Source organism: Brachyhypopomus gauderio, chromosome 19 (genome assembly GCF_052324685.1).
Source record: "Brachyhypopomus gauderio isolate BG-103 chromosome 19, BGAUD_0.2, whole genome shotgun sequence".
NCBI classification, from domain to species: domain Eukaryota; kingdom Metazoa; phylum Chordata; class Actinopteri; order Gymnotiformes; family Hypopomidae; genus Brachyhypopomus; species Brachyhypopomus gauderio.
In genome coordinates, this window is record NC_135229.1 from 14,750,033 (window position 1) to 14,763,969 (window position 13,937).

A 13,937-nucleotide genomic window follows, 5' to 3' on the forward strand; every position below is an offset into this window, starting at 1 on the left:
TCATAATGTGTCCAGTACAGTTTGCTTCATGCTGACTCTGATCCTCTTGCCCCCCCCCCCCCCCCCCCAATCTCTTAGAGTAATCTTGCTATTGCACTCTGTCTGCCACTGTGGGTTTGTGGGTAACTGTTTAGTTTTCTGCTCCAGGGTGAGACACTTTACTCTTCATTCATATGCAGTGACAGACAGCTTAGACAAACACACAAATGCTCACCCTAGCAAAACCAAGAACACTATATTATCCAGCTCTATTTATTAATGTTGCTTCTTTACAAATAAGCAGGTCAATATTTAATTGGAGGTTTGGAATTCTGAGAATTTTATGTGCATCAAAAATACGCAGTATGAGGTCAAAATATCAAATCTATTCAAATGTTCCGAATTCCAGTGTGTTTGTGTATTCCTCAGAGAGTCTGGTCCATATTGACATGATAACATCACACAGTTGCTGCAGATTTGTCAGCTGTACATCCATGATGTGAATCTCCCGTTCCACCACATCCCAAAGGTGCTCTATTGGATTGAGATCTGGTGACTGTGGAGGCCATTTGAGTACAGTGAATTCATTGTCGTGTTCAAGAAACCAGTCTGAGATTATTCACACTGGAAGTATCCATCAGAAGATGGTACACTGTGGTCATAAAGGGATGGACATGGTCAGCAACAATACTCAGGTAGGCTGTGGCGTTGACATGATGCTCCATTGGTACTAAATGGACCCAAAGTGTGCCAGGAAAATATCCTCCACACCATTGTACCACCACCAGCCATAACTGTTGGTACCCTGCGGTATCAACACGGGCAGTCATGGCCTGGTGGTTAGGGAACTGGTCTTGTTCCCGAACTGGTCTTGTTATTGTGGGTTCGATCCCCAGACTTGAGGCCATGACTGAGGTGCCCCTTAGCAAGGCCCTTAACCCTGCTCACTTGTATAAAAAATGAGATAAAAATGTAAGTTGCTCTGGATAAGGGTGTCTGCCAAATGCCATAAATGTAAATGTAAATGTTGATACAAGGCAGGATGGATCCATGCTTTCCTGCTGTTGATGCCAAATTCTGACTTCTGAATGTTGCAGCAGAAATCAAGACTCATCAGACCAAGCAACAATCTTCTATCGTCCAGTTTTGGTGAGCCTGTGTGAACTGTAGCCTCAGTTTCCTGTTCTTAGCTGACAGGAGTGGCACCTGGTGTGTCTTCTGCTGCTGTAGCCCATCCACCTCAAGGTTTGACGTGTTGTGTGTTCAGAGATGCTCTTCTGCATGCCTCGGTTGTAACAACTGGTTATTTGATTTACTGTTGCCGTTCTATCAGCTCAAACCAGTCTGGCCATTCTCCTCTGACCTCTGGAGTCAACAAGGCATTTGCACCCACTCACTGGATATTTTGTCTTTTCTGACCATTCTCAGTAAACCCTAGAGATGGTTGTGCTTGAAAATCCCAGTAGATCAGCAGTTTCTGAAATACTTAGACCAGCCCGTCTGGCACCAACAACCATGACACGTTCAAAGTCACTTAAATCACCTTTCTTCCCCATTCTGATGCTCGGTTTTAACTGCAGGAGATCGTCTTGGCCATGTCTACATGACTAAATGCATTGAGTTGCTGCCATGTCATTGGCTGATACGACATTTGCGTTAATGAGTAATTGGACAGGTGTACCTAATAAAGATAAAGGTGTGTGTGTGTGGGTGGGTGGGTGTGTGAACCTCTGTCCAAAAAGCCCTGTTTCTCTGAAAACTTTGTGTACCACAAAATCCATCCATCCACCCACATAATAGTGACAGGCTAGCTATTATATCAAAGAGTATAGGACTGAATTCTGTGGTAATGGGAGTACTGCAGGGTACTGTCCCACCCTGGTACAGATGCGTCTAGAATATTGTCTCCTTGCTTGTTTTGATATAATTAAATATTCATTGGGAGATACATTAATGAAATGTGGCTTAGTATGCTAAAAATGGCTTCTAGTTAAAGTTTAATGTGGAGGTTAGGATTCCCGTTACAGGACCTCCAGCAGATGTTTGATCCCAGGTGGAGTTCAGAGCGGGTTGTTGTCCAATGGAGGGAGAATGAACATGACGTGCCATCTTACCGCAGGTCTTGGTCTACACACGTATTTGCAGAATACCAGTGGTATTTGTACACCATATCATAATATGATACCACAAAAACACACCACCCATATCCCAGGGTTCCCCAGTGCTGAGACAGGTCAAAGTGCACAACCAGGAAGTGGATCTCGGGTAGGAAGACCAATCTCCACTGTGACGGTTAGTAATGACCTCACCAGGAAGAAGGACGTCCTTCGGTGGAAGACGTCCTTCAGTGACCACTGCTTTAGTCACTCCCGCTGATCTGTCATTCATAACGTATCTGGTGTTCATGGCATGAGCCATTTTGTCTGACCTGCCTGAATCCTGAAAACAAACCGAGAGGAAATACTCCCTTAAAGGAAATACTCTCGTTGCTTTTTGCATGTGTGTGTTTTAGGTTCTGTACTGGTGGTCAGCACCATCAGTCTGGACTCACAGTGCCCTGCAGTCACATGATCACGTCTGCCCTCTTGAACACTCCCTCTTTTTAAAGTCACAAGGGCTTTGTTTTGATTGGCTGCTGAGCTGTTGTATGTGTCCCTAACTGTGAGCGCCGTAACCTTGTGCACTACAAAGCAACTTGTGCACTCTCATTACAGAATGGCTACTCACCAGTGAAGCAGTCCCATAAAGTGCACTGACACAATCCCAGATTTATGGCATCGGTTGTGTTTACTGCTCTGGGTGGGAGGGAAAAAAAAAACAACTTTTCAGCACTTGTCAAAAGCACAGAGATTCATGACGGCAATCTAATGTGCAATAACGAGAATCTGTGGTAACGGTGCAACTCTGACACTGAAAGGGACTGAAACCTGCAGTCTGTCCATCTGGGGTGTCTCAGTTATTGATCTTGATTGGTGAAGGTAGACCATGTGATGTGCAAGAGGTCGATGCACAGTTGAGCTCAGACACTGTCCCTGGGGATGAAGGACTCACTACCCACCTGCAGTTTGGGAGGAAGTGAAGTCCTCTGCCAAGCGTGAGCAGACTGGTCTGTCCTCCAGAGGGGATGCCTCACTACTGAGGGCCAGTGGAGTAAAATCTAAATATATGCATCACCTAGCACCAATATTGTAATAATGTTTCATGCTAATACATATGATAATTTGGCATGTGGAATTTGATTAATTAGCAAACATGTTCATCATTATTTACAAGAAGCAACATTATTTACAATAGTCAAAGCAGCCACTGTAGTTTCACATTAAAGGTACACATTAGGTGTGTTTGTTATACAATTACAGACTGTAATTCATATCTTGAAAAGCACAGTTCAGTTGTCATTTACCCAGGTCTGTTTCTGATCACTGTCTGTACAGCCACTCAAAACAGTTCGGTCAACAGTGGTCTTGCGGACAGAAACAAGCTAACACGAATTGAGCCTTATTAATAGACAACAGACCATAGGCAAGGTGCGCCTGCCATGTAATTGTTTCAAAAAGTGACTGGTTAATGTTTAAAACATTCAGCATTCTCGGAAGTGGCCTTGCCTTGTGAGAGACTGATTTACGTCTCGTGGTCTTGCTGTCTGAGCTGCTCTCTCTTTCATGCGTTCGCGTGATCTTTGGCGCTCTCATCTGTACTGTACATGCTGAACAGACCAGCGAGCTTTGATGTGGCCTTCACACAGGCCGCCGGTGTCCTGCTCATCTGTCCCGGGGAGTTAATGATGGGTCTTCTGATGCTCCTCTGGTGTGTGTGGCCATGTGTGGGCTGTTTTTATAAATAGAGCACAGAGTGTGTGGATACGTCAAGCTTCCAGCTTTTCTGTCTGAATGTCCAGGCCCCTCTTCTCTGGTCTCTGGTCAGTGTGTGTGTGCTGTATTCTGTACTCTGTTATTTTGAGGGTTTTTTTTTGTCTAGAACTAACAGCACAGCTGCACTTGTCAATGCTGCTTCAAGAAAATGTGCTTTTAAAGCTGCAATTACTACCAGAGCGGCTGGAGTCTCTCACTGGGGGTGTGTGTGTGCACGTGCACGGTGCTGTACTACATGACAGCTGGTAGATCTTTGATGTATGTAATATGATTAAAATTTCTCTCCTCCTCCTTCTATCTGTATGAATTATGCAGTGAAGAGGAGGGTAGAGGTGAGTTCTGGGTTTCTGTGACTCAGTACTGGCTCGCTGTGACTCAGTACTACAGGAATCATGCTATAATGCCTTTCGTCCTCTCAGACACACATGCCAGTTGCAGTGTGAGTCACGTAAGATTGGAAATATGCTTAGACACACTGAGCTGCACAACTGTTCAAGCCGTTTTGAAATGTTGGAGCTGCTCGTGAGAGCGTCACTGCATTCTTGGTGGGACAGTCACTGTATTGTGCAGTGGAGCATCACAGCAGTGCAGGCGCTGACAGCTGGCTCCAGCAGCCCTGTATTGGGGGCGGGGCGTCCGTGTCTGGTATCCCTGCAGTGTACGTGTGGAGTCTTTTCTCACCTGACTTGCTATCCAGATCTGGATGAGCTGCAGTAGCAACAGGTGTGTTGAAGTGGGCGGCGGCCGCCCTGTCTGGCACAGCACACAGACGGGTGTGGTGCGACTATTGAGTATCTCTCTCTCAGTCTATTAGCAGAGGCCAGTCTGAAAGCAGCTCAGTCAACCATGTTTAATTTCTCCTAGTAGTCTGTGTGTTGAGCAGTGCGTGACGATCTGCTGTGAGGAGGATTTAGCAGACGGCTGCGACCGACCCCGCGGAGCAGGGCCCACCCCAACCAGGGCCTCTCATTGGCTGCTGGCAGGGGCTCCTGGGAAATGCCTGCCAGTGGCTGTCATGGGAACGGGTGAAGGTCGTGTGTGGCCCCGCCCTCCTGAGGAGAACTGAAGCTGCACAACGTACGCTCAGCTGCCATCGCCATGACGCCACTGAATACCCCTGGAGGAGAGCTGTCACTCAGCACAGGATCTCTGATTATGTAATGAGTGTGTGTGTGTGCATGTGTGTGTGTGTATTTTAAGGCTGGCTAAGTGATTCAGTCTCGATTATTCATCAGAATAACACTGAAAGTGAAGGTTCTAGCGCTCCGTCTGTATTCGTCTATGTGTGCTGGCGTTCCTCAGCTTGCTTGTAAATGTGTTTCTGGATTTCATCACCTCTAAATCACCACTGAATTATACTGAGTGTGTATTAGTACTTAATGAAGCGTTGTGTTTGAACAGGGCTGTGCTCTGTTAGGAACTAGTGTAGCACTGGAGCGTGGTGTGTGTGGGGTGTGGAGTGTGGGGGATGTGGGGTGTGGAGTGTGTGTGGGATGGGGTGGGGGGTGTGGTGTGTGTGGGGGGTGTGGAGGGTAGGGTGGGGTGGGGGGTGTGGGGTGTGGGGGGTGTGGAGGGTGGGGTGGGGTGGGGGGGTGTGTGTGGGGGACCTGAACACGAGCACATGGGCCGGATCAGTGTGAGTGAAATGCACTGCTGAGTCATTACCCCTCCGGGGGCTCCCTCTCCTACTGCTGTAACTGATCGTGTGTGTGTGTGTGTGTGTGTGTGTGTGTGTGTGTGTGTGGTAGGCCACTTTATTCTGTATTCAGAAACAGTTCTATGAAAATTAGTTGGACTTTCAGAGCATATTTGCAGGTAAAAACATTTTTAAAATACTTTACAGGTTTTTTGGTTAAGTATAATTTGTCTGAAATGCAGGCCCGTAGCCAGCATTGTGATGGGGGGGATCTTTTCCCCCCAAAAGTGGACTTCATTTGGCTCTCTACTCCAATACCCCCTAAATACACGAGCACACTTCAAACCTTTTAATTTACACATATTTTATTCATTATAAGCAAGGTTGCCAACTTTTTAAAATCACTACGACTGAGATTTGATTTGGGGGCGGGGGGAAGGGGGTGGTGTGTGTGTCAAACATTGACGGAGAGGGGGGGCTATGTCTTATGTTTCCTCGATCGATCGCCAGTGATTGGCGCCAGAGCGAACTAGTAACTCATTGAATCATAGATGTAGATCGGAGATAAATAAACATGATTGTTTTTTCAGCGTGAGAAATCGGATGTATGGCGTGTGAGCGTGTGAAAACGGTCAAATGCGTGTGTCTCACGCTCATTGCGTGAGAGTTGGCAACACTGATAAGTTTGTTGTGAGTCTGTTGTTGCTGTCCTTATTTGTTCGTCTGTATATTCACCGGAGATTAACAATTCATTCATTGAATAGCCTACCTATCTTGAGGGGCATGTGTGTACGGAGGGAGGGTGCGGGGGCGGGGGGGGGGGGGGGGGGGGGGGGGGGGGGATCGAACGAACCCTTCGATCCCCCCTGGCTACGGGCCTGAAATGCATAGGTTATGTCGTGAGCCAGCACGGAGCCTCTCTGTCCGACCCGTCCCTGACGCAGCTCAGCTGTGGTGGGTTGATGGCAGCAGGCTGCAAGGAGGTGGCTTAAGAGCGATAAGAGCAGACGTGTGGACTCGAGTCACATGACTTGGACTCGAGTCTGACTCGAGTCACTAAACTGATGACTTGTGACTTGACTCGACAACATCACTGAAGACTTGCGACTTGACTTAGACTTTACCTTTACTGACTTGGACTTGGAATCGGACTTGAGCTTTAAGACTTGAAATCTTTATTTTAACATAATAAATAAGTAATATAGAATCACATGACTGGATGATTTTGTATTAAATGGTGCTGTAAAATGTGAACTGATCAGCTCAGTTTATCTGTAACCTACAGGTGAAGTTCTGCAGCCGATCGGGGGAGAGGGGGGGGGGGGGGGGCAGCAGCGTTGAATTTGTGCAGAGATGACAAGCCGGACGGACGAACGGAGGACCGAAAGTCACTGGGAGGGGAGGGGGGGGGCATAGGTGACGATGACAATTGCGACGACATCTCACTCAAGCGAGCCAAAACACTCAAACGTCTAACGTTAGTTAGTCTGACTAACTTAATATACTACTAATCAGCTGCTTCAATTGTGTTAAATATTGAAATTGCATTTGGTGACTTGACTGGGACTTGAAGTTTAAGACTTAGGACTTGACTCGAGACTTGATTGTGAAGACTTGAGACTTATTTGTTACTTGCAACTTAGTGAATTGTTCACATGTCTGGATAAGAGTGAAGGGCCAATGGTCAAAGAGCAGAAAAACAGCAAAGTTCACTTTCAGTTCATTGGTCAGTTAATCCCAGTGTGATTCCCACAAAATATTAAAGGGCATCTAAGAACTGGACCATCTAAGAACTTTCCTTCATTTGCAAATGCCACAATACATCCACCAAGGGGTCGTTTTGTGGATCTGATTATCTTCACAATGGTTATTGCTTGTTGCTAGATGTTTACAGTTGAAGTTTGTTGCATCTTAATTTTACCTTTGGAATTTGAGCATTAGTTTTTAAGTATGAGGTACGGTGGCCGAGAAGACCCATAACACTGCAAAAGAAAAACTCGCTGTGTTACTTTTCACTTGGTAGTCACTGCAAATGTAGGCCTAAATATGCCATATTTGTCAGTTGTGATTTTTCACTGCAATCAAAATTTGTTCTCCGCTTTTACCCATATGTACAGTTAGAACATACACACACACACACACACACACACACACACACACACACACACACACTAGTGATTACTAGGGGGCTGTGGATCACACATGCCCAAAGGGGGAGACCGATGCGAAGATGCATGGAGGCCCAGCAGGTCAAGGGGGAGTCCCTGTGTGGCGTGGGACATTTCTCAGTGTGACACCCACTGCAGCCTGGACTAGAGGGAGGGGAGGATTTTAAAGGCGAAGTGAAGATGTTGTAACAGGGCTGTGTTGAAGACGCTGCAGCAGTGATGATGAGGATTCGATTGGATGAAGGGTGGAGTCTTTCACTGAGTCCAGTCGGCATGCAACTCCAGCTGTATCCTCCCCTTGAGTGTAAAATGACTCCATTATCATCTTCTACCCGTTCATGTGTCTGTATTTGTGTGTCTGTGGGTGTGTTTCAAGGACTCTGGGTGTGGTCTCTGTCTGTGTGGGTGGTGGTACCTCCAGTGTCATGATGTATTTGATCAGCCCCTGTAGTAGATCAAAAGGCCTTAAACTGCTGAAAATTTGTAATATTGTACCTAGACTGTTAAATGGGCATGAATTATCAATACATTACATATGACGTGATGTCCATGTTTTACCCACAGGAACTCTGAACAGAATGTGTAGTCTTTAAAATTATTGTGGAAGGAAAGAACCACGTGACCACGCTGCACCCCTAATTCTTCCTGCCTGTATCCTGCACCTTTTGCAGATTTGATCCAAGCGACGCAGGAGTCTAACGTGAACATCCCGCAGATGGCCGACACATTGTTCGAGAGAGCAGGAAACGCCAGCTGGATCGTGGTCTTCAAGGCCTTGGTCACCACCCATCACCTCATGGTCCATGGCAATGAGGTAAGAGATTTCTCTAGCTAGCTGTCACCAGTGGATTGACTCTGTGTACATGGTTCTAGGATCCACATAATCCGAGAACACTGGTGTATAATAAAGATCTAGGTACCTAATGATGTAAACGTCACAACACCGCAATACTGGTATTGCCAGTAATTGTAATAAGTGATAGTTATGCGTCAAAAAAATATATATATATTATTTCTACAATACATCAATCATCCAATCCTGCCTAATCCACCCAGTCCTGCCTAAAATAAGTTCATGTATTCAGTTTAGCAGCAAGATTTATTTTACTGATTTTCTTTCTCAAAATTTTAAAATTATATTAAGAAAGCCATGCATTACCAGCCAATTACATAATTTTATATCAAGGTAGGTTAAAATTGTAAGTTATTATTTGGGGAAGATATCTGTGATGCATATCTCTGTGGCATAAGAAAAGTTGGTCTGAGCGTGCTGGAATTTCATCTGATGAAAGTTAGGGTCATAGTTCATGGGGTTTGAACAGACTGTTAGAGGGTGCATTCAAAGTCTGAGGATTTATGACACCTACAATGTCATGTGGTCGGCAAGAGTGATGCCCCCTGAGAGTGATGCGCCCTGAGAGTGTTGCCCCATGAGCTGGGCCATTTAATGGTTTTGGGCCAGGGGTAATGAAACAGGGCCGGGGGTTAGAGAAAGCCCGCCATGATCAGACTAAAGTTTTATCAGAATAATAACCTCTACACTACCTTCACTACAAGTCCAAGGAGTGAGGACTGCTTATACTGACTGAATATTAGCAGGCGAAATCAGTTTGAACTCCATTTAACATCCATTGTCGGTCGACCTACTTCAGCCAGCGTGATTCAAATAAAACACAGGCAGTACAAACGGGTGTGGAAGGTCTTCTGTGTTCCACCATAATGGCGAGGGAAGTGTGAGTGGCATTTAGAGGGACTCTCTCTGCCTCCTACACAGGTCCCACATCACACCCACCAGCTTCTACTGGTTTAGCATTATGAAAAGGGGCCACCTATGTTGTAGCTCCTCAACGTCAGAAGTCTCCTACTCTTAGCTTTCTACCACTGACCTGGCCACTGCACTCTGCTCTGAGTGTGCAGAAGCCACATTTGCTTCCCTCTAATTTCAATTTCCAAGCAGTCCCTGCTATATATTATTCAGCACTACAGTGTAATAACTCTTGCCCTTTACAGTAAAATCAAGATCATTTAAAATGAGCATTTCTTATAAAGACACTGACTCAGATAGTGTTGTCACGATACTAAGAATTACAACTTCGATACGATACTTTAAAAAGTATTGAAATTCGATACGATTTTCGATACCAAAGTCAGATACTGTGCTCATTTCCGTTTTAAAGGCTTTTTATTTGTTTTTTATAAACAAACAAATGAATATTGTATTTTGTTTCACAAATGTCAAATAAATAAAAGGTGTAGTCCCTACCACATTAAAACAGAAAAATAAATAATTGCACATTAATATAAATTAACATAAATAATAGTAGTGCACTCTGGAATTCACATTTAGAAGTTAAAAAAGGCTAGTGCAAAAAGTGTATTTTAAGTATACTTTAAACAACTTTAACTCTTTAAGTAACTAAAACTTCAGTATTAGAGTTCAGTATTCATAGATGATTGATCCATTGTAGTACGATCACTCTTTTTTTCTCCCTGTATGCTGTCGCACTTACGGCTCTTAAACCAAGAATATGACATTTGCTAGGATACCATAATCGGACACATAATTTTGTATGCTATAATACTAGAAATGGGAATAATCACCAACCTCTTGGAATGTTTTGTATAAATATGCGTGCCTTCAGGTGTTTGGCCAGATTCGTTGTGTTAAACTTTCGCGAGTGACCGTAGCGCGCGAGTCCGCACACCTTGTCCGCGTGCTTGAAAATGCTTGAAACAAATATGTGTCTGACTGAACCGTTCTCTTGTGTTACGTTAACAAATACGAGCCTCTTGTAATTCCAGGACGAAACATGAGAGAACGTGAAGACGTTAAAATTGGGCGTTTTGAAAATAAACAACCATTAAATAATGTGATAAAAAAGCGAATTATTTCGAGTATATGTATAAATATTTAACTAAAGTTTAACGTGCTGGGAAATATTGAAATGGACCTTGAAAGTGACGTACAAGTGCTTTAATTCCACCTTGTTGGTGTATGAACCCTGCAAACATGACTGTTCATTGCGCTGCGGCGCGCGCTAAGTTACAAAATTCTAGAGGTGCACGACCTCGCGAATTGACAGCGCGCGAGGCTACCGCGATTACATCATTTTCGCCGCGCGGACCCTCGCGCTGCTCGCGGCGCGTCAAGTATAAACCAGGCTTTAGCGCCCTTCGTTGAAATGTTCCGAAAGCACCGCCTGCAAACTGGCTTGTTCATGTCCTTCAGTTTTCCATCTGTATCTGCTTCGAATACAATGTATTTCCACACAGCACTTCTGCTGCTTTCCTTGTTTAATTAAGACGAGCTGCGAACACACTGCGTTTGTTTTAGCTGCCATTTCAGCATTACCAACTGTTCTGTGCATTACGGCACCTTGGGTGGGTCAAACGAAAGCGCATTTTATTTAAAAAGAATCGAATGGCTCCTTTGTTGGTACAGCTTTAAAGCACCGTTTGCAGACCGGTTTTGATGTGTCCACGGGGTTGCCATGACTGTCTGAAATGTATGCAAATAATTCCATATTTCGCTTAGTGCGTGTAGTTTTTCAACAAGCTGAGGACAGTCCGCAATATTGCTTGTATTATCAGCCATCGTACACCGTTTCTTCTTATTCTGCAGAGAGGAGGCAAGCGCTGCACTGCTGTACGCGCACACTGCCCCCGTGTGGCACTCTTTGGAAATACTGCTCTTAAAAAAAAAAAAAAACGCACTTAGTCCTATAGCACCGATACTAAGCAAACGGGGTATAGTACCGTTTTTAGTGACAAAGTATCGTGATACTACTCTAGTATCGGTATACCGTGCAACACTAGACTCAGATGTGACTCAGAAAAACAATGGATGGAAAATGAAGAAGTGGAGTGATTCTAGCATGTCCTCAGTTTAGTGCCAAGAGTCAGTCAAGTTGAATTCCTTTTAGTTTGTTGGTGAAGCCGTATTGGAGCCAGACATTTATGGCTGGGATGAGCTTGGTTTGCCTCTTATCTCGTCTTTCTCCCAGACGCCCTCTCCATAAGGTCTGTGCCAAAGCCGTTTGTCTGGGTGTTGGTCTGTTGTTGGTCCAGCTGTGCCAGGGGATGATGGAGGGAGATTAAAGAGACAGGGTGGCAGAGGGGTGGAGACGAAGGTGTGGTGGGCGTGGAGATGAGTGGGTGGAGTGAGTGAAGATTCTGACGGATGGATGGATTAAAATACAGAGAAATGTCTAGTGTGTTTGGGTGCGGTGGGTGTGTGAGAAGAGAAATTATGGTTTCCTCACACACCTCTTGCTGTGTTACACATGACATCACAAGTACCGTATATGTCCATGTGTATGTGTGCGTGCACTGTCTGAACACATCATGTGTTCACACCCCTAACAGAGTGAGGAATTAGTTTTAGAATTAGTGTTTGGGTCTTTTATTCTGACGCTGTATTTCTGTGTGGGTCCTGATGTGGTTGCTCATGACCCAACAAGTTGTTAATACTGTACCACACTCTAACCCTGGGCACGCTCACTCAAATCATGCTGGTTGTATCTGAACTGTATGTACAAGACTTTAATCCCATGTATGCATCCATATGTAGCAAATAAGAGTCTCTCTTGGCCATATTAGAATTCTGTTGCTGTTCTGCACAAAACATGCAAATCTACTTCTACCAGCCAATCACCTTCATCTTTTCTGGTTGCACTATTTATAAATACATGTACCTAATTCAAAAATTTCAGACTGGTATGTTTGTAATTTGCCTAACTTTAAAGAAAGTTGGCTGCTTTTGTGTTTCCGCCTTGAGGTGGTTCCTGAACAAGAGAAGCTACAACTCCAGTTCATTCTTAGCTCAAGTTCAAAGTGTTTATTGTCATATGCACAGAGGAAACAGGTTTCCTTAGAAACCTTTACATTTTCATTGTAAATCTTACTTTGCTCCTCGCTAAGAATGCCAAATATGTCCTTAACAAATACCTAAGAAAATATATATACAAGCACACATATTAATCAGGAAATGTACACTAAATAAAATAATAAATATAAGCTACTACAGTAGAGGATCTTAAATTTACACCAGGGGTTACAATGAATAAATTACAGTAAAACATGTACAATGTATAGATTACAGTGATATGGATACTGCTGTGAAGTGCAAAGTGACAAGGTTCTGTTTGCCTACTATATGCAGTGTGATTTCTGAATTTTGAATAGTGCCCAAGACAATTTTGGACAGATAAAAGTACATTTAAGTTGTCTAAATTACACAAGGTGTTTCTATCAGTATCACTGGTGCTAATTTTGTTTTGCGGTTTTGTTTCTTTTAGAGATTCATCCAGTTTCTTGCCTCCCGGAACACCCTTTTCAACCTCAGCAACTTTTTGGACAAGACTGGCTCTCATGGTGGGTGGTGGTAAATTTTTAATTTAGCAGCACGCTAGTACAGATTCTCCTCTCAGATTACAATTGCCTGGTTTCCTGCTTGTTTCAGGCTATGACATGTCAACCTTCATCAGGCGCTACAGCAGGTACCTGAATGAGAAGGCCTTCGCCTACAGACAGATGGCGTTTGACTTCGGCAGAGTGAAGAAAGGGTAAGTTCTGCGATCAGCTTCGCTTTGCACAGTGCAAGGGAGAGAAGTCTCCCAAAGGATGCTGGGAAGCTAAGGGAGGGTGAACATGGTGAGGACAATAAGTATTTGAACACCCTGCGACTTTGCAAGTTCTGCCACTTATAAATCATGGAGGGGTCTGAAATTTTCATCTTGGGTTCATGTCCACTGTGAGAGACATAATATATAAAAAATCTGGAAATCACAATGTATGATTTTAAAAAATAATTTATTTTCTAATTATTTTAATAATAATTTGTTTTCTTTTCTATTTAAATAATTAGTTTTTAAATGTAAATGTGCCATATTTTGTCAATTGTGATTTTTTTCCACCGCAATCGAAATTTGTCCTCCGCTTTTTACCCATCTGTGCAGTTAAAACACACACGCACACGCACACACACACACACACACACACACACACACACACACACACACACACACACACACACACACACACACACACATTACTAGGGGGCTGTGGTGCACACATGCCCAGAGCGGTGGGCAGCCCTAGCTCGGAGCCCGGGGAGCAGAGGTTGTTAGGTGCCTTGCTCAAGGGCACCTCAGTCATGGCCTCAGGGCTGGGAATCGAACCCACGACCCTCCGGTCACAAGACCAGTTCCCTAACCACCATGACTGCCCGAGTCAGTTTATCTTTTTTTATTAATTTTTTAATCTTCTTGTGGTAATAGATCT

The 13,937-nt window shown here is 44.3% G+C and overlaps 1 protein-coding gene across 9 annotated transcripts in view; it reads left to right on the forward strand.

Moving 5' to 3' along the window:
• Positions 1-13,937, forward strand: part of snap91a (synaptosome associated protein 91a) — a 68,236-nt gene that overhangs the window by 6,051 nt on the left and 48,248 nt on the right. For 8 of the 9 annotated variants that reach the window (XM_076981060.1, XM_076981061.1, XM_076981056.1 and 5 more), the window contains exons 2-4: positions 8,327-8,469; positions 12,953-13,028; positions 13,117-13,219. In XM_076981060.1, the coding sequence (XP_076837175.1) occupies positions 8,327-8,469; positions 12,953-13,028; positions 13,117-13,219 (322 nt within the window). Of the gene's footprint in view, positions 1-4,873; positions 5,009-8,326; positions 8,470-12,952; positions 13,029-13,116; positions 13,220-13,937 lie in introns of those variants that run through there. The other variant, XM_076981058.1, reaches the window with a different exon arrangement.